The sequence below is a fragment of the Artemia franciscana genome, chromosome 8 (assembly GCF_032884065.1).
Source record: "Artemia franciscana chromosome 8, ASM3288406v1, whole genome shotgun sequence".
Classification (NCBI taxonomy): domain Eukaryota; kingdom Metazoa; phylum Arthropoda; class Branchiopoda; order Anostraca; family Artemiidae; genus Artemia; species Artemia franciscana.
The window spans coordinates 7,038,201-7,064,010 of record NC_088870.1 but is presented as its reverse complement, the minus strand read 5'-3'; the positions used below and the strand labels follow the sequence as shown (position 1 = coordinate 7,064,010).

The window sequence follows — 25,810 nt, the reverse complement described above, 5'->3', positions numbered from 1 at the left end:
AGTGAAAAAGATATTTGATGATTTGAACTAAAGGGAAACTTCCACAACCATATATATCTTGAAAAATTGGACAATGGGAAATCCAGTTTTTAATGAAAAAGGCTATTCTATACACAGTAATGCAATTTTTGTTAGTAGCGGGCGCCAAATTTAAATAAAACAAATGTGGTTGTAAAATCAGCAAGAATAAGCTAAAAAAATACGGCACCAAACTGCTTAAGAAAGCGTAGCATTTCTTTGAAGTTTAGTTGTGTTTGGGATCAACAGACTTAATACTTGATTTGTAAGGACAAGAAGCAGCTCGACGTGGCAACACTGACGAAAGAATTGGCCTTAACACTTTCATACTTTTGAAACAATCAAGAGAAATTCTTAGAAAATCGTGGTTTCCATATTCGAATAGACCTACGACTAATCGGGGGGTATTATATTGACGTCCTTTGTATTTCAACATTACCGAATTGAAAGGACTTGGTAATTCAAAAAAGGTATTTTGCATAACACACATTTTAAAGAAAGTAAAAAAAAAATAAAAAATTTTGTTTCTTTTATTGCTTTTAAAGATCCACTTATTTGTGAAAGAAGTTATTAGGCATTCAAGAAGACGGTCAAAACAGTGTTGACATTCTATTTCCAAACTATTTATGTGAATTAAAACTTAGTATATAACGCACTTTGGAAAGAAAAACTTTAAATAATATAAGAATCAAACATAAAGAGAAAAGAAAACAAATCAGTCGACGAATCTGGCTTACTGTAAAGGAACACAATAAAGGTTTAAACAAAAATATCAACATCTTTCGAATTATCAGAGCTTGAACGCCGCCAAAGGAGTGAGTATTCGATAGGGAGTCTTTAAGAAAAAAGGTGTGGAAAACGCTACAAGACATGTTTTCACGAAGTAAATAATAACAAGAATAATAAGGTATTTGTATGATATAGCCCCTACCGCTCAAGTTGTCAATTCATGAACGCCGATTCATTATAAAACCGATTTTTTCGTAAATTTCATTCAGCTTAGCGCGAGAAAAGACAAAGAGAAGTGACAGAATAGATCGAAAATATATAATTTGGGCTACATATTTACACATTAGGGGGAGGGGGAGGAGGGGTAAAGTATTTGGACAGTGTGAAGTTAGAAAGCAATTCTTACTTCACAATATGCAGAATAATTGTAGCTAACACGTTAGGCATGCAGACCCGCAATACTTTACCTGCCCCCCTAATGTGTAAATATATAGCCCAGATTTGGTTCTAAAGTAAAATAGATTTATCATACTTAGATATATTTCATTAGGATTAAGCGTCAGAGAAACATGTTAGAAGAATATTAGGTAGGGGCTAAATCATAAAAGTACCAATATTAAGATATGCAGAACAAGAACACAAATTTTATAGGGTAGGGGGGTGGTAAAATGTCAATCCGATGCACCCATCTCCTATTTTTTATATTGAATGGGCGACACTTTTTATAGACCCTTAAACGGGGCTACGTACTTCACAGGGCAACGGCTATCTGGTGTAAATCTTGGAGCGCCACTTGCCGTACTTAGCACCACGCATGGCACACTTCGAGCCAGAAATTACAAACATTCACCATGCGTGATATGCGATACATAGTGTAAACGACTATAAAAATTAGTCATTTTAAAGAACCAGTAACCATGTTAAATACTAACGAAATTATCGCCAAATTCTGCAATTTTAACTAGTAACCATCCAAATTTTGTCCTTGTCGGCAAATAGCACACGAAGGTTATTTGCAATGCGGTTTTCGTCTGGTCAATTATAGCGCTCACTAAAATAATCTGGTCTTTTGTTTCGCGAATACCCTTACAGGTACAATTCCTTTCTCCCACGCAAACGCGATAGACTACTTATCATTTTGCCAAGATAAAAGATGCATTATCTCGTTTACTGAAACTTTCAACAACAAAAAGCCAGAGATCAAAGTATGAGTATAACAAACATCTAAATGATAAAGCCGTTTAGCTTTTGATAGGTAAAATTAAACAGCAAAAAATAGCAATTCTTTGATGTAGCCTATCTATTATTATCAAAATTTCGCTTTTTAGTGCTTTAGTTTCTATTGTGCCGAATCGTTCCTTATGTAATTTACCTCGAATAGTTTGATAGATGTAAGTGTCACTTTGAACAAGCCTGTTTCAAAGATAGACCCTTAAATAGGGCTACGTACTTCACAGGGCAACGGCTACCTGGTGGAAATCTTGGAGCTCCACTTGCCATACTTAGCAATCCTCGCAAATCAAGTTTCAAATTCACTTTATTTCAATACTATTTTTAAATTTTACATTAAAGTTTTTAACGTGGACGCAGGAACCAGTGGCAGATACAGGGGGCACACACCCCCCCAGACGTAGTGGTGGATTTGTGGTTGGGACCACTTGCTCTGGTTTGGGACTAAAGTTAATTTTTTGAATTGGTTTTTATTAGTTGAGTTTTTTTAATTTAATTATTAAGAATGTTTCTTTTCGAAAACAAGTTTGAAAAAAGATTTCAGTTACTTTGTGTGGTCTCTGTTAGATCTTACTAACGACGCATACCGCCAAAAAAAGCATTTAATTAAATTTAGGGTTATCAAGGGAATCTGTCCGTATTAGCACAAAGGCCAACTGGGAGGCAAAAATCTTCATTTCGTAACAACAAGAAGGGGGAATCCAAACATCCTAATTTCTCTAGGCTGTCGAAATGATATTTCAGGATTGTGCTGTCAAGACGGGGCTTAAAAAGCAAAATATTTACTTCTTTTTCCTGTCAAAAATTTGTTTTCGAGTCTTGCTATTGCACTGAGGCGAAGAAATGGACATCATTACTTTTTTTGGCTGTGTTTTGGTTTTTTGGGGTTCCCTTTTTTCCAAAGCGGGTGGTTTTTACAACATTTTTGTTTTTTAGGGTATTTGTTTAATAGAAGGTAAATGCATGAGAAGTGCTAAAGTTACTAATTTAAGTTTTGGATTTTGGTGAGCAAATTTTACTGCCTATTTTTATCTAATTAAAGCTCTGCATTATATGACATATCACTTCCTCTTTTCATCCTAAAACTTTAAAATAAAGGCAAAACTCTTTAGAACTTTAATAAAGGTTCGTATAAGTTTACATTTAAAACCAAGTATATGAGTCGAAATACTCCTTCAAAGGTCAAAGTAATCATTTAAGAAGAAAATATTTTCAAAAATGTGTTTATAAAAGAAGGGAAATAATTATGGGTTTATTTTTTTTTTTTTTTTATCTAGAAGGGTCTCTGAATTCTCAGTTTGAATCAGTGGAATCGCATCAATCTTTTTGAGACCTTTACTAATTAAATGTTGATAAAAAATGGAAATTCACACAACTTCAGTTAACCACAGAAACGGAATGCAACTACAATATTGCTTCAGAATTTCTCACCTGAGAAATTCAGAATCTCCCACAATGAATATTACTTCAGAATTTATTAGTAAATTTTGGAGATTCCATATAAGCTGACACTGTTTATTAAAACACTATTTTTAAAAAGAAACAGTGATTACTTAATGCTTTGTTGCCTATAGTTAAAACCCTCGTTTTAAACGTCTTCTATTCATTTCTATCTTTTTACAACTTTAACCCTCGCCAGATTTTAGATTAAATTTATGACCATTTCCACTACCTACCAACGACATAATTGTCGAGGTTCCCTTTAAATTACGGGTATTTCTTTGTTCGCAAGTTTATCAAAGCAACCTATTATGGCCCCCTCCTAAAGAAAATCCTGGATCCGCCCCTGGCAGGAACGTTCAAACCTTTGGGGGGGGATCTTCCTGTTATTGTTTGAGAAGGGCCGACTTGAAAATATCCGACTGAGTACATTCCAGTGTTTTCTAGAAAAAAAATCCTAAGATAGTGGAGTAGGTTTGGATAAATTTTAAGAAGGGCCCAAAATTATGTACAGGCGTGTTGTATATACTATTATTAGGGCTGTCACTACTTTAGATTCTTCCCAAGATCTTGATACTTCAGACCAGCAAGGCCGTATCCATGGGGTAGGGGTTACGTAGTTAAAACACACCCCTCAAGAATTTTTTCCCAACTTGTAAATTGGGGTTTAAAATACATACAAAAAAACCATTTCTCCTGAAAAAAAAAACTCTGATTCGAAACTGGTCTTAAAAATGCAGGAAAAAACTTTTTTTTGGGACGTATAAGGAAGTCCATGGAGTTCTTCATTCTTTTGGTACCACCCCCCCCAAAGAAAAAAAATCTTTTATCCCCTTCTTCCCCCTCGAACAAAAGTCCTGGGTACAGCTTTACAGTATTGAGCTTGGGCCTTACGAAAAGTCTATAGATTAGACCTCATCCTCAAAAAGTACATTAAAGTATCTTATTATTATTTAATATATTGGGATTTCCCCCTTCTCCCAAAAAACTCGGAATTCTGCGCAAATGAATCTTGACAAATTTTTGAATTCTCAATGCCATTCTATAATAAAGTCAATCCCTGCCTATTAAACCGTAAGTTTCGACCCAGGTACGGACAAGGGAATCTATTTCGAGGGGCATCAACTATAAAATAAAAAGATGGAAATTAAACCTACATGTACATAGAAAAATAAAGGAATAGAAGATGCAAACTAGATGTAAATTATAAGCATACAAGGCGAAGATATAGGAAACGACTCGGAAAAACCTAGATATTTGAGATTTCTGGGGGAGGGCAAGTTAGAAGTCAATACCCCTTCGTACGTGTCTGTTTGTCACGAAATGAGCCGTTCAGTTTCATACCTTGATCATGAATAATCTCAATAAAAGCTAGGAATAAATCAGCGGAATTTAATGACGTGTTTATAGGGAAACGATTCAATCAATCAGATCCAAGTCCACTCCCCTGACAGCCCGTGTCAACTAAAGAGTGCTGCTCGTTTGATTTCTACTCGATTATTTGATTTCTAGATAGCTTTTTATAAAAATCATTTAGATATCCCTCTAAATTGCCCCCTCCTCTGTATGGTGATTGATCCGAAAAAAATACAAACAGGGAAATAGACAAGGAGAATTCGGGGAATTAGTCTTCAGACTTCATCAATAGTTCATGAGAACCCCCCCTCCACTCGATACGTAGGTGTCAGTCCTCAAATTCAATTAAATTTATGGGAAAGTCGTCAGAGTAAAGACGACTGACTAAATTCAGCCCACTTTTCAATCTCCTAGCAGAAATCCTCCAAAAGAGGCATTGGCCATTTTCTATTCATTCGGAATCGTCTTAGGAGGGTAAAGGTGAAGTCATTCCCCATTCTGCGCAGGCATAGCCAAAAGCTTCAGGTATTATACAAATAGAGCTTCAAGCAACGCAAAACTTTTACATTTCTGTCGATTTTCAGATTCGCATTCACCAATTTTTTATGAAATAAATGTTAAACAGTCAAATTGTTTTTTATTGTCTGTCTTTTCTTTAAGTAAACTAAGGGGTTAAACATAACGCTCAGTCGATGAGGCACGCCCATACTGAGAAATACGGACTCCCACGAGTAATCACTTTCTTGTGTGCTTTACTCGAGTAATTTCAAATCAATCTGTTTCCTGCAAACAAATTCTGACAATGACTTTAACTGTACTAGGATAATGAGTGAAAGCTTGCAATTATAATGTAATTATTTTTTGAAGAAGATTGTTAGACAGGTGAAGGTTATTATATTTTACAGAAATAAAATGTTAAGAAGTCGAGAGCAATATCAAAATCGATGTTCGATGCTTGGAAGTCCTGTTCATACCCTAATATCCTGATCTCTAGGTTGATCTCTCGTGAGCTTTGCAAGTCCCTTTGACAAAGCGGTACTTACGCATTATGGTTACCAAACTTTGTTGTTGATCTGCAATCAAACCACAGCTTAGATACCAACTTACAATTATGAAAACTTCTATCTTGCCCATGAGAAGCTTTTGGTACAGAGCTCTGAACATGGCGCCTCCTCTAAGCCCGCGCTCCGACGCGTTGATCGTACTGCAACACCATAGGCGGGAACACAATTTTGTTTTGTTGCATACACAGCCTAGATACTAATATTGGTATCTAAGCTGTGCTGCCAGTTTCTGGTCTCCAGCCGCTAGCATCGCTACCGCGCACTGTGTCCCAAAACTAAATCGAGTTTTCATAACTGTATTAGTATCTAAGCTGTGAATGAAACGGATTTTCTGTGTCCAGTAGGGAATAATCAGCTTAGCCTGAGCGAGATTAAGTACTATCCCGATATACTTTAATTAAATATTTAATATATAGAGGTGGTTAGGTTAGATATTTAATATAATGCGTTCTAGGTGGCCTCCTTTCCATAATTCTCCATTGTAGTTTCCATAATTGTTCAACTAAAGTATTATGTTTTCATTATATTTTGGTATATTTCATTATGATTAACCTTACTTCACTTCTTCAGTGTGGTCGCTATAACACGTAAGTACCATAATGGGGACTTTACATATTCTTCGTCCCTGCATGTGGATATGATGAAAGACGAAGCCTTACCCCCCCCCAAAGAAAATTTTTAAGAATTTACAAAATCGTAAATTGGCGAATTTGTCCCTCCCCCTCTCGAAATATATTTTCGCTGATGTGCCTCACACAACACAACGTTTACCATAAGATCAGCAAAATTGAGAAACCGTTTCTGTTGGTCATCTGTAAGTGGTTGCAAAATAATGGTGGGCTAGTTTTGCCTAAACTAAGTAAAGGTAAAACCCAAGCAACCAACTTTACTCGTATCTTTAAAAACAGAAATTCAAGCCAAACCCAGCCTCATCAGGCAACGCTGCTTACGATATTTGTGCAATATCTTGAGTTTCGAATAGCCAGATTATATACGAGAGATCGTCAATCTTTTTTGGCTGCCGGTAATAAAATCAGCCATAGTGCCAATATTAAGAGAAGCTCGAGTCAGTTATATTTTCATGTCAAAATGCTTCTAGTGAATGACCTTTCATCAACTACAACGCTAATTATGTCACAAGGTAACAAAGCATTTTTGACATATTCTTCAATATTTGTATCCATATTTCCAACGAGGAGACGAACTATCCTAGCTGACAATGGCATTTCTTTGTTTCTTTCATTTGTTTATTATTTCTTTCCGAAATTATTAACAGTCGTCGTCTCTAAATGGTTCTCTGTCGACCAGGAGAACTACTGTCGACTGCAGGAGAACGATGCAAAGAACTGCAGCAAAGCTGACAGATGGAGAGTGATTGTAACTGGTAACAAAATTCAATGTTTTCAGATTTATCATCAATTGTCGTTTTCCCCAGTCTTTATGTTTTGACGGAAAGTGACACTCAATATTTTAAGTCATGCAGGTAGTTACGCGTGTGCATAGTACACTTATCAATTTGGCAGTATCCTCGATATACATCTGTACTCTTCTGCCCAACATCTTGAACTAACCTCTTTTGTTTTTTCATGCAATATTTTCCTTTTCATAAGGATTATTCCACTTAGGCAACTGCGTAATAATTATATTAGCTCAATAATGTTGATACTTAAACATTAGCGTGGCACACGCCGCGCGCCTAATAATGGTGAAGTTTGTTTCGAAAACGTCAGTGCGTTCCGCCATTATTGCTATCGCAACTTGTTCACTGAACTAAAACGGTGTTCTTAATATCTATTCTCAACTTTTTTTCGAAATATTTGTTTCATGTTTATGTTTCATAATGTGTTGATAAACATTATCCTTTTTTCAGAACCAGCATATGAAGAATGAGTCACTTGTAGAACATTGGGTGCTGACTCCTGTTGCATACTGTGTACACTAGGTAACGCGTGCCAAGCAAGGCAAGCAAAGCAATGACCGAACTGTGCAAAACGTTGGGAAGGGACTGCACCAAGCGTAGCGGAACTGTGTGACACGCCTTACGGTCGTCCCTCGAACTGATCAATTCATGGGCGTATTTGGACTGATTTCGCAACAATACTCAAAAAAGTACGCAAAACACCAGAAAATTAACAGGGACATGCCATCAGTGTACAAAAGATCTTAGCAATTAATAGCAAATCTGCTTAGAACTAGTGGTTGGAGCGCAGTCAGCGCAAATTTATAGCCCAAGAAAATGATTTGTGTATCTGCTGACGTCTCCATCTAACGAGTACTGATATAAGTAAATTCTATAATGAGCAAGCACAGACGTAAGATGGGGCCTGTACGTCAACAAAACTTCAGATTTTATATTATTATCTTTTTATGTGCTCCCTCCAAAATGAAATCCATAACTATGTGCCTGATAGAGACGTTGTGCTAACTTTCAACTTGTATGTTATTCGTATATGTGAATGGTTGAAAGCATCATTAAATTCAGCTTCCGAGAAATTCTTTATTCCCACGGTTGCATAATGTTGCCTAATTGTCTGCCATGAAAATGATGACAACGCCCAAGGTATAACAAAAGATGCATTTGCAAATATAAAATTGTTCAGGGAAGCACTTTCCAGTGTTTGGTGTAGCCTACATCAGAACACATTTCGTCTCAATAAATTGAGAAAAGGGAAAGTCTTTTAGGACAGAAGGATAATTGAAGGGACACAAAGGGGTTCTCCCCCTGCTTAAGTCGGCCCGAAGGACGAGTGGAAAAAATTAAGCCTTAGGATTAACTTTTACAGCCCTGCCCTCTTCTCCTTAGAAAAAATCTGTAAGCCCCCTGAAGACTAGACCTATGTTCTTCTTTATGCAGATTATTTCATAGATCAAGAGATAATGGGTTTGATCCTCCTCCCTCTCCGACAATAAGTCCATCTCGTACAAAGTAACAAAAATACTTGTAGACAAAGTGTTTCACACAGAAACTTTATAACTTATAATATTTTAAGTATTTCTTTGTACTACCCCCATTCCTGAAACCAAAATTCCGAATTCTACCCAAGAAGAAATTAAACTATATATTTAGAATTAAATACAAGCTCTGGTTTTAATTTAGGTTGTTTTGAAAACATATTTTCGTTTGCCCAATTTTTGACATTTGAAGGGTGAATATTCCTCTTGGGTTATACTTCAAGTTCACTTTCAACAATTGAATTTTTAAATTTTTCCCAGGGGTTACCAATGCTTCACCCCTAGTCAAAGTTTGTTTACGCCACTAGCGATGTTTCTCTTATCCCATAAAATTAACAAAATATACAACAATACAAAGAAATGAAACATAATAGATAATTGCTGCTATTTTAACCCAACCCTGTTCAAAAAGCGGAAATCAGACATAATAACTAACAAACCAGCATTGGCATACAATAATCAATAGTTCCCATTATTGCAAGAGTACGTTTTTCCTAGACTGAGACATTTCCGGCATAAAACTGAAAAAAAGGAATAGCACGCGAACATGTTTTCTCCTTTCTCTCTCGCCTACATTCATCATATTAAATTTTGTGACCTAAAGAAAGACATGAGAAGGAAGAAAATACCGTCTTTTGGTGGAGCTGAAGGTATTTTAAAAATTAAATACTGATTCACTCGGCTCGCGGTGCAGACATATTGGTTTCCGTAATATCTGAGTTCTTTATTCAACAATAAATTTCACAAACAAAAAAATTACTTCAAGAAAATCTCTCCCATAAGGCTCCATGGCCGGGAAAAAACAGGGGAGAAAAAAAAAATCAAAAACAAAAAATATAAACCAAATCCAAAAAGAAAATTGAGTCGCCCACCTTAATAATCCCCAAAAATGACAAGCTAGGCAGGGGGTAGCACATGATTTCACCAACTCAGTTAAATATCCGACTCAATCCAGAGACATCAACTCCAAGGGAAACCGGAATAAAAAAAAATATCAAGCACATTTTCAAGAGCATCCTATTTCTAGGATGTGTGGGGCCTACCAGTTATGCGCAAATATTATTAAACCCAGAACTCAGTTTTTTGCCTAAAATGTATATTCTTAAGTATTATATTCTCCTAAAATTTGGGCTTATAGGACCTATATAAAGTTGATATTATTGGGATGAGCAGCTTTCTGTTTCGAAAAAAGTCCGCGTAGGGGCAGGATGTATATTTTTTCCTATCTAAAAAAAATCATCTTATCTTAGAGACTCCTTTTAGTTATTTAGACTTAAATACGTTGGTTTAAGAAAAGTGGGTAATAATTCAGAAGGCTTAAGAATTAAACACGGTCTTATAAGTAACATATTTGTTCAAGCATGGGTCCACAACCTTGAGCCTTGGGAGAAGACCAGACTTCCAAGAGGGGGACAAGCACGCTCACAGCTTCCATAGGGACCATCCTTAAAAAAAAGGTCAACGCTTGAAAACCCAAACCGAAAATAATATTTTATACTTAGGCGAAAATTGGTTATAAAAAAGAAAAGAAAAATGTGTCGGTAATGTTCATTAATTGTCCAATATCAGATTTGAAATCAAAATTAGAGATTGTGTGCAACTTTACTTGTATGTATGAAGATTGAACCAGTGGCGTCAATTTTGGGAGGGAAGATTTTTTACTCCCTTCCCTTCTAATTTCTGAAAAATACCTGTATTAGTATTTTCACTGAACATGCCTTTTTTAGGTATTTACGAATAAAAAAAATATTCACATCCCCCTATATTTTGAAAAACTATATTTTGCCCTTCCCCTTCATTTTAGTAATTTGACGCAACTGACATTTACAGTTTTTCAAAAATATTAGGAATATGAAAAGTTTGGGTTTTTTGAGCTTGAACATCTTCTCCATAGCAACATGTGAATTTATATCTTTTCCAAGAAAGTGTAACAATCAGCCTCGCCAATGAAGTCCTCTTAAACTACCAAAAACATCAAAACAAAAACAATTTTGAAGTCGCCAACCCTAGAACCGCTACTTCAAAGGATTTTTAGTTCGATTGTTTCAAAATTATGAAGTTTTCAGGGCAGCATCATATTTTCATTATTGCCATATTTAACCGTAAAAATAAATAAGCAAAAATAAACAGTTGGATTTGACAACAAATTGCTACATAAAAGTTGCTTATTCCCAAAGACAACTACCCCTTCAAAGGAAAACTACGCCCTCCTAAGCTGTTTGATGACATTTGTTTGGGCTTTTTTTGGCTGATTTCTCATCCACGTTTCCTTTTTTTAATTTGGTGAATACTATTACCAAAAACTGCACAAATGCAAATGGAGCTCTTTTTCGTTAAAAAATCAAATTCCCAGTTTTTCCTACGTTCCCAATAGCTTCTCTATAATATTCGTTTTAAATCATTTCTTGAAAAAAGAGCCACTCCATTTTTGAAAAAAAAAATACAAAACCTTAAAAAGCAAATGCATCAACAGAAAGTTGATTAGCAAATACAAAAGGTGTTTACCTCAGCTTGGAACATGTCAGGGCCAGATAAAGGGCAACTGGGCCCGATCGGGCCCCCATTTGAAAGGGCCCCGCGTTACCAATGAAATGAACAAAAAAAATTGAAATTTGAAGCAAATTGCTTTTGACAATGAAAAATTTCAAGCAAAATGTTTTTGACAATGAGGAATAAATTGTGAGTTATTCAAATAATCAAAAATATATTTACTTTTAAGGTTGCATTGCTGGATGAGATTTATTAATGTACTCACTATTGGCATAATATATACTTTATAATATAGAAAACTGATAACCGTAAAATTGAATGTCAAATTTACTAAATTTAACCAGAATTGTCCTGTATTAGAGAGATTTTGCAATACGTACTTGAGCTACTTTACGTACGTAAACTACTATGCAGGTATGTTTTGTTTAAACATTTAATATATAAAGGGCCCTGCAAAAAAAAAAACAACCGGGATCCGGTCCTGAACGTAGCCTATGGAAGAGCAAATGGGCTTCAGTACGGTGAAAACTTGGAATATTTGTGGCAACAATGACAAGTGTGATTTAATATAGCATAATAGCATGGGCACCTAAGGAAGATGCTGAAGAAATCCTAAGGGTTTTCAGAGATATCGTTTAAGGATAACTATCAATGATAAAACAAACTGTCAACACCAAACTTGACTTTCTGAAAGAGTGGCTTAGGAGGGCTTGTCTTTGTGATGGTGATAAACCTAATACTTAGACCTACTAAATAGCCAATTAAGTCGTTAAAAAAACCTGGACGTTCCACATTAGATTGGAATAGGATTTAAAAATAATCTAAATTTTTTTGAGGATCTCTTGAAAGGTGACCAAAGCAGAAGCCTCAAACAGGACAGGAGTGTCAAAAACTTTAGCATAACAAGCAAGGGGATTACGAGAGGGCAGCCTCCCTAATATAGAGAATAATTTCGAGTCGCTTCAACATTCAGCAGTTTCAGTTTCAAGTTTCAATATTCAGAAACTTGAAACGAATAGAAATTATTCCATACACAAGGGGGCTGCTCCCTCCTCAGCCCCTTGCTCTTTATGCTAAAGTTTGACTTATCTCTGAAACTTGAATCAAACAGAAATTGTTCCATATACAAGGGGGCTGCTCCCTCCTCAGCCCCTTGCTCTTTATGCTAAAGTTTGACTTATCTCTGAAACTTGAATCAAACAGAAATTGTTCCATATACAAGGGGGCTGCTCCCTCCTCAGCCCCTTGCTCTTTACGCTAAGGTTTGTTTTTTGTCCCAATTTTATTAGGAATTGCTACAGAAACGCAAGGCCCATTGAACTGGAATAAGAATTTTTGAAGCACTGAAAAAATTTTGCATAACAAGCGAGGGGATTAGGAGGGGCAGCCCCCTTCTAAAACAGTACAATTTGTGTTCAAATAAGTCCCCCATGCATTTTTCTGTTTTTTGATTATGCTACTTTTGTTCAACTAGATTTAATCACAATGAACCAATGTTAAAGAAACCAAGAATCACAAAATTGATCAAGTAACTGACATCAATTCCAGAATCAGGCGGTTTAGAAAAAAGAAATAAAAATTGAAATTGCAGAACATCATGACCAATAAGGAAGGTATAAAATTCAAGTTTCTTTGTTAACTACATTCTTTCTTTTTTTTTTTCTCTGAGGTTTGTTTAAACAGCCTAGTATAATACCCCTAGTAGGCCTACTCAGACAGTGTCAAATCTTAGACAAAATATCGTGAATAAATATATCGACATCAATTGGTTTCACCCTGCAAGAGTCTGTGGTAAGGGTCAGAAACAACTAAACAGTGTTTCAAGAAAGGATAGTTAAAATTCTTAATATTACAGCATACCTATCTTCCCTTGTCTACAAACACGATCTGTTAGCTGTAGTTGTTTATAATAGCAGCATATTCTGTAACATGTTTGTGCAGTAATCTCTGATTACAAGACGAACAAAATCAATATTACAAAAATGAACTTACTGCATCAATGTCTGGAGGCCTATAATTCTTCTCATGATCATCCTCATCAATGTTGATATTTTCTACTCCGTTAACGGCTTGGTCTACTTCTTCCATCTTCATTGGTAATTCAGTATTAGAACAATTAATTAACTTTCACTAATGAGTATTATCCAACAATGGCAGAATTGTGCTTCTGAAAACAAAAAGAGATAGATATTATTCACATTAATTATCTTCCTTATCATAAAGATAGACATAACAAGACAAATGATTTTGCACTTAATCATCTCCCATTGTGTTTCCAATAAATTCATTATTAATTAAATTGGGTTTGAGTCAAAGTCTACAACAAGAGTGCACTTAACAAACATACAAAGTTCAAGACCCTGGAGAAGTATCTTTCAAAGAATGAGGGGGAGGGGGCCCGTTGTTGCAATAAGTATGTTTGCAATCAACTGATTTTGAACTCGTTGACATTATTTTCCACAAAATCCCTTGAAAGGGGATCACAATTCTGAAGATCTCTCTCTGTGTACAGGCATACTAATACAGCTATCAATAAGTAAGTAGCCTACACATCTGCACACAAGTAGAAGGGTCTGGATTACCCCTCCCCCCATCATTCACCCAAAGAATCCTAGAAAAAATTAGGGACTGAAATCATATTATTTTAGGTTTTGGACACACACCATACTAGGAAAATTCCTCCTTAATATGTATTTTTGAAGACCAGACTGCCTTTCCATGACAATAAATAACAGTTCAAATAAAAATAAATTCTTTTATTAGACAGTGAAAAAAAAATTAAAAAAGACTGGATATTTTGATCACATATACAGTGACCAGTATATCTGTTAATGATGGTGACTGTATATGTGATTGAAACATCCAGTATTTTATTGTTTTGTTGTTTTTTTTTCACTGTTTAATAGGAGATTTATTTCTAATTGAATTGTTATTTTTTGCTGTGTAAACTTATCAGTGAGTTCATAAGCTCTACAAACTTGTCAATTAGTATCTGAATGCGTGGAGGAAAAAGGGCTATCACAGAATATTGGTTAGAACACTTGTCTATCCACGTATGAACAACTTGGAATGCATTACCATCAGAAACAGTAGAAGCTATCACAGTATTGTACAACTTTTCAAAAGTCAGTTAGTTTCTCCAGAGTTCCATATAAAATCTTATTGTGATCCATTTTGGATTACATTCATTTTGAATTCCTTACTGCATTTGGTATTAATAAATAAACAAAATAACATCCAAGTACTTTGTTGTAGGAAAATAAGAAGAGGGCTTGGCCATCTACTCTAAAACCATTCATTTTAGATTTTGCAAAATGATTCATTAAAGATTGTAAAATAATTCATACTTTGAATAATCTAAAATATAATTTTTTTTTATTATTATAATAATTGTATAATTATTATAATAAAAAATAATTATTTTATATTATAATAATATAAAATATAATCTGAAATAATCTAAAATATAGATTTTAGCAGGTATCTTTCTTTGACAATCTCTCCAAGAGATTAATTCAGAAATTATTTAATTTAATATTTAATTTTATTTAGAAATTTATTGGCTGCAGGTCTTCAAGAATTTTATGCACAGTCACTTATTTTTGAATCAAAAATATGAATCAATGTTGCAGCATTTTTGGCCTTATTATTTCAGGGATTTAGTCTCCACTTGGTCTACTGCTCATTATATGGTGCACAGAAAATACTGGAGCTCATTATAGATGAATCTATTATATCACCCTGATCCAGAAACATTTTTATTAACAGTCAACATGATTTCAGATCAAATGACCTATCAACACAAGTTTCCAACAGTCATATGAAAAAGCTGTTCAACTGATCAGAAAAAGATTTACCTTTAATATTTCCAAAACTTTTTATAAGGTTCCCTGCAGAAAATATCAACATTTAAATAATCCAAGTTTCAAATTATGTTACCTAAACTATACATGCCTGCTTTCAAAGATAATAAAAAACACATCATTTAGGATTATACTATCAGCCTACACTGAAAAACCCATGGGCTAATCCTGAATAGAAAAAGAGTGTCAAAGGTAGGCTAGCTATATATTGACACTGGAAGGCTAAAAAGCTACCTTTTGGAAGCAGAGATATTGTAATACACACAATTTTCTAGGATATAGGCTAGATCACTCTCTTGGAACAGCAGAGGTTAGGCTAGCCCCTAGTTATAAAAAATTAAAACTAGTGCATACAAAAAATAATAAATTTACAGATGTTTTAATTGATTTGCTAGCTAGAAGATATCTTATTTTAACCCACCTTAAAACAACAACAAGACAGAGTAGAGAAAAGAAAGAGATGAAAACAGTACATCAACAGTAAATGATTAGCTTATGCTCACTACATACATTCATAGTTTGTACATTACATGCAGCAGAAGTCATTGAGGTGATCAAGGGCATCTTTTCTACCATCACTTATTGCTTTGCCATAACTTCACCAGGGTCAGGAATTTAATATTTACTCAAAAGAGATTAATTTCTGTTAAGGATCAAGCTTACCATTTTTTTGGATTAGAATAAAAAATAAATGTAAACTTCCATGTAACAAGGACCTAACTTTTAGTCTCTTTGTTTCTTTGAACCATTCCCAAAGCAGGGCAAGGTAAATGATGTGTGGCAATGCCACAGGTCTATATAAGGTAAATTAAACAGCACTGGAATTTACAATCCCTACAGGTAGTGCTGATCTCTGTTTCACGGCCCTTCAGTCAGGAAGTATAATGGGAGGGGGGCAGTGGCCAGCCATCCTGTGCTTTTGCACACTCTTTGTAGTTACCTTCCCCACACTTCTCAAGGTACCCATTAGAGGTGAATAAACTCCAATTGAGCTTACAGAATCAAATCACTGACCCCCATTCCAAGTCAAAGAACCAGCAACACCAGGACTCAAAACTCTTTCCTTGCTGACAAAGGATTACAAGTCTAGTATGCTAACCCCTTGTCTAGGATGGCCAACTCTATATAGCTTCATCAAAATTTTCTAATTTTAAGAATACTTCAGTAGAGCTACTTTGGCATAGCTCACTTGTAGGTTAGACACAAGCATATCAAGGCAAAAGGGTTCTTGTAGTTTCCTAATCTTGGCTTTACAGAAGGTGAATATACAACTTGATACACATTTCAACTCTTTTCAAATTTACTAGTTTATATTCCTTATAGGCTACATTACTGCAAATCTATCTTGTGCCTTAAAGGAGTTCTAAAGTGCATAATGATGCATGGTTCCCATGAATGAGCTTTTAAAAACACAGAATTATGTAAATTTATTTATTTTTTGAAATATTAAATATTGCTTCTTTTTCTTCTTTGCACCATCTTTTTTGTCTGCAAAAAATTTCAACTCAATTTTCTATCAATATAATGCCAAATGGAAGTATGGTGGAGCTAAACAGGGCAAACCTGCCCTCTTCTATCCAAATGAGGTCAGACAAACCACTATGCTACATAGAAGAGTTTGTAGTTTGTGTGGGTGACCCAGTATTTCTAGTGCTTATTTCATATCAACAAGTTCATGATGTCAAATACTCACAGCAACTAATACACACAGAAAGACAATTCTTTTTATGGTAAAATTCTAAAATAGGAATGTTTTATTATCATGAAAAATAATTGTTGGAAGAATGAAACTTTCAGGAATATATTGATGAGTATCTAATTTTTAGATAGTAGTTTGACCTACCCATCAATGTAAACTTGATGAGGCCAAAGCCCTTGCCCAAGTTCAGCACTAACTGCTAATCTTGAAATCAAAAACCTGTAAAAAAAATAGCAAAAATCCATTTAAACTAATTTTTGATGAATTGTGCAGACTTTTTTTTTGCTGTGTGGCAGTATTATTTCTTCTGAATCACAACCTGTCTTCACTAGAGTAGTACAGAGCATCATCCTGGGGCTAACATTATTTAGTATATAGATCAATGGCTGTAGAACCAACCTAACAAGTCCTCTGACATTATATGGTCACAAATACAAAAGGCCCTAAACAATGAAAATCTTTTGGACATGTAGGAGAACTTGAATATATTTTCCTTGGATTGTTATTGCAGTTCAACACCTCAAAATTCAAAGTTCTGCATTTTGGATACAAATTAGTTCAAAGAGGGTGACAAGCAGCTCAAAGCAGTCAGTGAGAAGGATTTGGTGGGGGGGGGGGGTATTGTTGATAATGAGTTCAAGTTTCATAACTACACATAAGCTGAAGTTGTAAAAGCTAATGAAACCCATGGACTCAAAATAAAAATTCACCACCAGGAAGCTGTGTGTGGTCAAAAACTATACAATGTCACAGAAAATTCACACTTGGAGTATTTATACAACACTAACCTCTCCCTAGTGTAAGATAGACATAAAGAAACAGGAGAGTTCAAAAAAGAGAATGAAGATTATCCTTCTAAGAGATATTCTAATCTAATTCTAAGAGAGATTTCTCACATCACTCAGACTCCCATGTTTAGTGCATTATAGGAAATGAGGTGTTGGAACAACTTGCAAGTCACTAGATAATGCCCTATTGTCTTAAATAACAACATCCTACAAGTCAATTTTTTCCTGAGCCTCTTAAAAACCTCAGGAAGGTTCATGTCTACTCTTACATTAAGCAAGAGTGTAAACAGTTCTTAGCCATTTATTCTGTTCTGCTCTGGAACAGCCTTTCTCAAGGCACTGTCCAATTTCAAACTTTATAAGCCAAAAAAGGGATTGATTAAGACTGATGCAATGTTGAATGGAGCCATAATTGGTAAGTATGACCTTAATCTGACTTACCACAAATAAGATTCCTTTCAAGAGGGTCAACACTGCTTTTTTAGGTAAAAATATTATTCATGGTAATTTTTATGGCTTAGCAAGAGTAGATGTATGACAAGTCTAGACTATACTTATCTAAATTATGGCAAAAATGCTGTACCTTAATTTTGAATTTTCAATCTCTTATTCATTATTTTACCTTTCAAAAATATAATTCATGTTGTTTTAGTAGAATTTTTAAGCCATGTCAGGTTTTTTCCTAAATTCAAGAGATAATTGTGTTGGCTTTTGAAACCTTGTAAATTAGAATTTGGCAAAAACAATGGTACAAGGCTCAAAACACTTCTTCATGGGACCAGAACATCTATTTTTCAAGGTTTTACTTTTATAGGACTAACACTAAGATTATTAGAGGTCACCAAGACTAGTGCTTACTTGAGGGATAATGAGTAGGCCTATATGCTTCAAAATGTCTTCCCAGGAGATCACCAAGGGTCTGGATATGCTCCTGAAAATTTTATTCTCCAAACTCAACTATTTTCTAAGGTAACAAAAAGCCAATAAAGTAGAATTTTACCTTTTTCAGTTTTACAAATATCCCAGGGCTATATTTGGAACTGTCAGGGGAGGAGTTATAGTGAGAAACATGAATAGCCTATGATAATTGCTAGGACCAAATGAAATAAGCAAGTTGATGATAGCCTAAGCCTGTGTTATCCCTTTATTTTATTGAAATGCTCCCTTTTATGGCATCACTAATATGCACTGGTAGGCCACCCTAAAAGTTTTGTTTTTATAACACAAAGTTTATGCAGGCTAGCCTGGGCTAAGTTTTTCAGGTACATATAGGACTGTCCATATTAATGACTTACCAAAAAAGTGAACATACCACTTGATGCCTTTCTTTATGCTCTTTATTAATATAATAATTGCTTATAGCCTATCACAAATTCAAATATAGGCACTTTTAGTGCTCTTAAAAATGATGAATTTTCAATTGAAGTAGGCAAGGCTATGAGTTACTGGTTGTTTTCAGACAAAATAATACTATGTTTGGTAAAATTCTAGTTAATTGACTTCTTGCTATCTCAGAAAGGGTTTAGGTTAGGAAAATGAAACTTTCAGGGATTAGTCTACAGGCTAAAGTATGTCCTAGGAAGGTATTTTAAAGTACCCACCTCCACTCCTTCTCCCTCTAGAGGACCCTGAAATGTGCCTACATGACAGGTCTATACCTATTGAAATTTTGACAAAACAACATTTTACCTTAATTTTGAGTTACTAGTTGCTTTTTTGCTGCCTTTAGTTCTGAAAATGCAATTCCTGTTATTTGAGTAGAATTTTGAGCCATATCAATGTTTTTTTTCAAAATTTAGGAAATGTATTTGCCTATTTTTAAAACCTTATAAAATGGAATTGAGCAAAGTTATGAAGCTGAAAACAATTTTGTTGTACTTCAATTAAGCAGAAGATCTATTTTGCAAGGTTTCACTTTTATAATACACATATTTTTAAAGGTCATCAAAGGTCAGGGCCATCTAGAGGGAGAAGGAGTAGAGTAAGGTACTTTAAAATACCTTCCCAGGACATACTTTAGTCTGTAGATTCATCCCGGAAAGTTTCATTTTCCTAACCTAAACCCTTTCTGAAATAGCAAGAAGTCAATTAACTAGAATTTTACCATACTTTATTTTCTCAGTGCCAAAATTATTTATAATAAGGTAGTTTAGGTTAGGTCAAAAAGTGCTTAAATTGAGCAATCATAGATTTACCATTTTTCAAAGGTCAGTAGCCTAATTTTTGGAGGGAAGTATTGGAGTTAGGCTAGACAGGCCTATTTTTCATCTCCCTAGAGACAAGTTTACACTCTGGTTATAATCCTTAAAGTATCATTTAGCCTTTAAGTTCATTCAGTCCTTAAAGCCTTAAGTTGTCTCTTAGCCTTAAAGTTTCATTTTATCCTCTAAGTGGCCTATAACCTTCAACCATTCAGTGGGTGGGATAGCTGGGATGCAATAGAAATGGCAGTGATGGCTAAAACTGGAAAAAACCATTCAATGACAAATCAAATGGCATAGGCCTAGGTCTATTCCCTTGAGCCCTATTTTATCATATTCCTGTTCTATACAAGGTTAAACTTAGGATAGACCTACCCTAAATTAATTAAAACATCTCTATCTCAACAAAACCTCAAGTCATCCAAACCTTTAGACAGAGAACTGAAAATTCATCAGGTCAAGAGATCCGAAAATGCAGTAAGGCTTAGAACCCTGACTTGGCCTTGTTTATTAGGTTGTGCTGCTTATGAACAGGTTAATTAGTCTGAGGAACAGTACTTACAGCTCAAAGATATCCTATGTTAATTTTTATTCTCATGCTAATTCTACAAATTTGACAATTTGTTTTTCAGCCTCACCCCACTACTTTTGAAGAAAAGAAGTTATCTCTATGGAAACTTGTACGTTTTCTGCTCTACTATTCAGAATCCACAGATATAGCGACACTCAGTCGGTAAATTTGAAAAATGCCGATTCCTAAACAGAATAACGAATGATTTTTCAAATACTTTTACTCTTTACAACAACTTACATTGAATTGGGAGGCTATTAATTATTTGCACGTGGTGGCTTATGTCTGATACATCTTTAAATTATTCAGACTCTTAAAATGCAGACTTGCCTAACTCAAAGACAAAGCTAAATGCAGAATACGTAAAGTAAAGAGTGATGCATTGTTTCCAAAATGACAAGAAAGGGATAACCAATGCAAAGCCTCCCCTCATAAATGCTCTAAAGAGGATAGGCTGGGTATAAAAATTTGGAGCTGTTCCGGTGTTATGAGATTGTTTGAAGTTGGAGCTTTGTCATTAGCTCCTTCGCCCACCCCCATTCTTTTTTGTTTGTATATATATATATATATATATATATATATATATATATATATATATATATATATATATATATATATATATAATAACATGAATTATATGTTATTATATATATTATGTATAATATCATAATATAATATCATAATTATATTATATCATATAATTATATGAATTATATGTTATTATGATATGTATATTAACATGAATAAATTTCCATACGAAGACAGACTACGTCGTTTGAAGCTGCCGACGCTGACATACCGACGGAAAACGGGTGACATTATTTTAACCAAAAAAATCCTCTCTAAAAATACCCTTCCCGGTCTCTTTGCACAGTCCTTGCATTCTGGTACTAGAGGACATTATTTGAAGCTCTCCATGCAGCGTTCGACGAGTAGACATAGAAGCCATTTCTTCAGCCAAAGAATCGTCAATATGTGGAACCAGCTCTCTGAAGAAACAGTTTCTGCTACTTCAATTGACATGTTCAAGTCCCACCTTGATAGGGAATGGCTCAGCCAGGAGTTCCTTTACAATTGGGAAGCTGCAGAGTCCTCCACAAGAGTCTAATCTAACAGCCACGATCTATACCAAACGAATTCCTTTTTTTCTCATGGAGCATCACAAGGGTGGATAATACTTATATCGCTCCAAGCTGCGATTTAAGGTAATTTAAGGTATATATATATATATATATATATATATATATATATATATATATATATATATATATATATATATATATATATATATATATATATATATATATATATATATATATATATATATATATATATTTATATATTATTTATTATTATCATTTAATATTTTTTATAGTTTATATCTTTTTATGTTCGTCTGTGTGGTGTGCGTTTGTTTTTGTGTTTGTGCTGTTGCATTGGTGATTTCTTTTTTCACTATAGTAAGCAACACAGTTTTTTTACTAAATTCTGAATAATGATTAATTCTTCTGGGTTTGATTTGTTTTATGAACTTTTTTGGACTGAAAAACTTCTTCCTAGATAAGTTATCTTTATTATGGGTTGCTTCCCAGTAGTAGCATAGTATTTGTAAGCATGGATATTTAATCAGTCCGAGATAACAGGCTTGAGATTACATGTATAGGGTTTCGACTGCTGTTATTAGAAGAGCATCCCCAAGTGTGGAAAACCCTGTTGTGACTAAGATGAGCCCAGAAAGGGTAAACAGGTATGGAGTACAGCTCATAATGAATAAGGAAGCTGCAAAGTCTTGTTTTGGTTGGGAAGATATTAATGATAGAATGGTATTATTTCATTTTTTGGCTAAACAATGCAGCTGCGGGAACAAATGAGAGGGTACAAGGTAGAAATATTGTATTTTTATTAGGGGATTTTAATTCCCTGATCGGAAGAAATACGAATAAATGATATTTTAGCCTACGTAAATTTGATGTAGAAAAATAAAACAGTAATGTTTACAGACGGCTGCAATTTTCTTGGTATAACAACCAGCCTTTGGTACTAATATGGCCCATAAGTTAACAAGATATTCATATGATAGCAAGACGGCTAACATTATTAATCACGTTATTATAAACAAAGGATTGGCAGGAGCTAAAGCTGAAATTGAGCTAAAGCTTTAACTAAAACTAAAATTTTGAAACTATTTTCCAGTAATCCATGATATTGCAAGACTCCAGGATGAGAATTTGAGAGAAATTTCCAGGAACAGTTGAATGCTATATTGGAGAGTTTAAAATTTGACAACGTAGGAGATGGTAGAACAATTTTAGAAAAATAGTTTGTGAAGTTGCCGGTGGTTCCTTAAAGAGGAAAGTTAGAAACGCAACTAGGACTAATACCAAAAATGCTTTATGTTTAACAGAGAGGAAAAAGAACATTTCCAAGAATCATTAGAGTGATACATTATTCTAAAATAAAAAGAATGTAAGGAAAGTGGTGAAAGCATTAAAATATGACTTAAGAAGATCTGAGGTGGAGGACATGGCTAAAATCGTTGAACAATTGCAAAATGCAGCCAAAAAGCATAATAGTAAAACATTGTACTGGCATCTTTAAAAACTGAAATGGGGTATTCAATTTCAACTTGTCCCAATTGAAGATAGGAACGAGGGCACGGGGCCATTCTTAGTGATAAGGATAGAGTTAAAGATAGATGGACAGAACATTTCGAGAATGTCCTGGACCGTGATATAGTTATAGGATAATATATAGGAAAAAAATGACTCTGTGGAAGTGCAGCAAGATCTATTTTGCGAGGAAGAATTAGTGACGGTACTAAAAGATAAAAAAAAATAAGGCCCTAGTATTGATAGTGTAATAAATGAGTTATTTAAATATTGTAGTTGTGAAGTTAGAGATAAATTAATAAAGATTATGAATATGATTCTTAAAAAGGGAAAGTACCGAAAGAAAATCTTTAATTAAACCCCTGTATAAGAAAGATGATAAAAGTGAGTGTTTTAATTATAGAGGCTTTAGTTTGGCTTTTGCAGGATACAAATTATTAGTATGATGATATTTTTTAGAGTTAGAAATGCTGTAGATAAAGTTTCGATAGAAGAACAGTGTGGTTTTAGCAAGGGGGGATGTGTCGACAAAATATTCACTCTCTGATTAATAGCTGAGCTGTTCCTAAAATAACAAACACATTTAGTACTCAGTTTCATAGATCTTCAGCTGATAAAAGAGCTCTAGCGTAGGTTCCTATCATTGCATGGTGTACCAGATATATACATATATATATATATATATATATATATATATATATATATATATATATATATATATATATATATATATATATATATATATATATATATATATATATATATATATATATATATATATATATAATATTAACATATAATATATACATTAATATTTATATTAACATATACCTGATTAGTGCTATATACGTGAAATTAGAACTAGTCACCAGAACTATTGATTAATCTTGTGGTTAAGGTCAGTAGCTGGTGTCGTATTCAATCAGGAGTTAAGCAGTATTGCGTTCAATATGTATCAATATCGTATCAATATGTATCAATATGTATTAATATTGTATCAATATCAATATGTATCAAGGTTGTATCAATATGAATATTGTATCAATATGTATTCAATATTGCGTTCAATCCTTATCAATATCGATCATTTTTATGTACTTTTTCCTAAAGTCACAGCAAAGGCAATTGGAGACCACCGAATCAATTGGGGAAGTAAAACTTTTCCAGACTTAGATTATGCTGATGATTTGACCATCTCAGATGAAGATGTTAGCAAAAAGCTTGATTTTTTGAGGCTATAGAGATCAGGGTGCAAGAATAGGTTTGAAAATTAATGTTAAGAGGACTAAGTCGCTAAGACTAGAAATAAATGAAGGTGTGAAGTTGATGTTGGGTAAGGAGAATATCGATCAATGGGAGTCCTTCTCCTACCTAAGTATCTTTTTTAGTAAAGACGGTGGTTGTAATGAAGATTTTGAAGTAGAATAGCGAAGGCCTAGGTTTTTTTTCACAGTTGAAACAAGTTTGGAAGAATAAGAGGATAAATTTGCGATCCAAGATCAGAATATTGAAAGCTACAATGATGATACTGCTAAAGTATGGCTCTAAAGTATGGTTGCTCCAAAAAATAGAGGAAGATTTGCTAGATGTTTTCGAGAAAAATTGTCTACGGATTCTTTTGGTAATCGACTGACTGATCGTATCTCAAACAGTAAGCTCTGCAAAAAATGTGGATCAATCCTGCTTTCTAGGGCTATGAGAGAAAGAAGAGAGAGAATAGAGAGAAAGGATAAAATGACTATGTACCGTTCTGCGAATAAGGGATGACAAATTTCCAAGGTCGGCAAACCATCTAGGGCCAAACAAAAGCAGTTCGTCCCAGAATTGGGTGAGTGGATGTTGTAAGGATGACAGATTTTAAAGGAAAATTAGAATTTCTTGGGAGGGTTAAAGAAAGAGACTTTGATTAAGTTGGGATCGAGAGGGGTCACGTGCAGCTGTGTTGGCCTCAGTAGGCATGGCGCTGCAATGGGTTGTTGGCAGAAGTAGCAGTAGCTTATAAAGAACTTAAAATTCTATTTTGGGAATAGTGTTTTTAGAATTAATCAAAATCTAAAAAACATCCATGTATTAAATCTTTTTTTTTAAAGACAATTCACACTAAAGTAGAAAAATTAAAAGCCAATATATACACTTAATGATATTCTCGTACCTAGCATATTGCCCATAATTAATTACTACTCAGTTAAAAGAAATATTATCATGTCTTTTAAGGCTCAGAATTTTTTGTATTTAATGTGTTTTGACTAATACTATGTGAATCAACTGAATTAGTCGGCAAAAATTAAAGAAGGTTGTCGTCCGCGAAAAAAAAAAAAAACAAAAAAAAAACAAAAGGAGACCGATGCAATAAAACTGACAGAAATAGTCTAATCGCAATGCTTTCTGTTGTGTGGACAGGATTTTTCGCCAGTTTCTACCACTTCAAATTGCAAAATCAAGACTTATAGTCACTTAAAAACTTAAAGATTTTATTTGTTACTGTTATACTTCTCACGTAATTGCCAAAAAGACTTTGCTAAGCGGTTCTGAGTGGTTAGATAAATGAGGAAATTCAAGCCATCTTTACACTCCCAAACTATCTCACGCTATCAAGCCATCTCAATTTCCAAAACATATGCTAAACTGTCCTGAAAGGCTAGATAATAGTGGAAATTCAAGGCATCTCTACACTCTCTACATCTTTGCACGCTCCAGGCTTGTATTTGACTCTGTTATGCTTCTAACGTCATTACCAAAAAGTGTTTGCTGAGCAGTTCTGAAAGACAAGATAAGTGAGGAAATTCAGGCCATCTACACT

At 34.3% G+C, this 25,810-nt stretch overlaps 1 protein-coding gene across 8 annotated transcripts in view; it reads right to left on the bottom strand.

Moving 5' to 3' along the window:
* Positions 1 to 20,510, bottom strand: part of LOC136029916 (protein hu-li tai shao-like) — a 133,330-nt gene extending 112,820 nt beyond the window's left edge. For all 8 annotated transcript variants that reach the window (XM_065708436.1, XM_065708439.1, XM_065708438.1 and 5 more), the window contains exons 1-2: positions 20,393 to 20,510; positions 13,272 to 13,446 (exon numbers count right to left, since the gene is read on the bottom strand). In XM_065708436.1, coding sequence (XP_065564508.1) covers positions 13,272 to 13,373 — 102 coding nt within the window. In that variant the 5' untranslated portion in view covers positions 13,374 to 13,446; positions 20,393 to 20,510. The remainder of the gene's footprint in view (positions 1 to 13,271; positions 13,447 to 20,392) is intronic.
* Between the last annotated feature and the right edge of the window lie 5,300 nt (positions 20,511 to 25,810).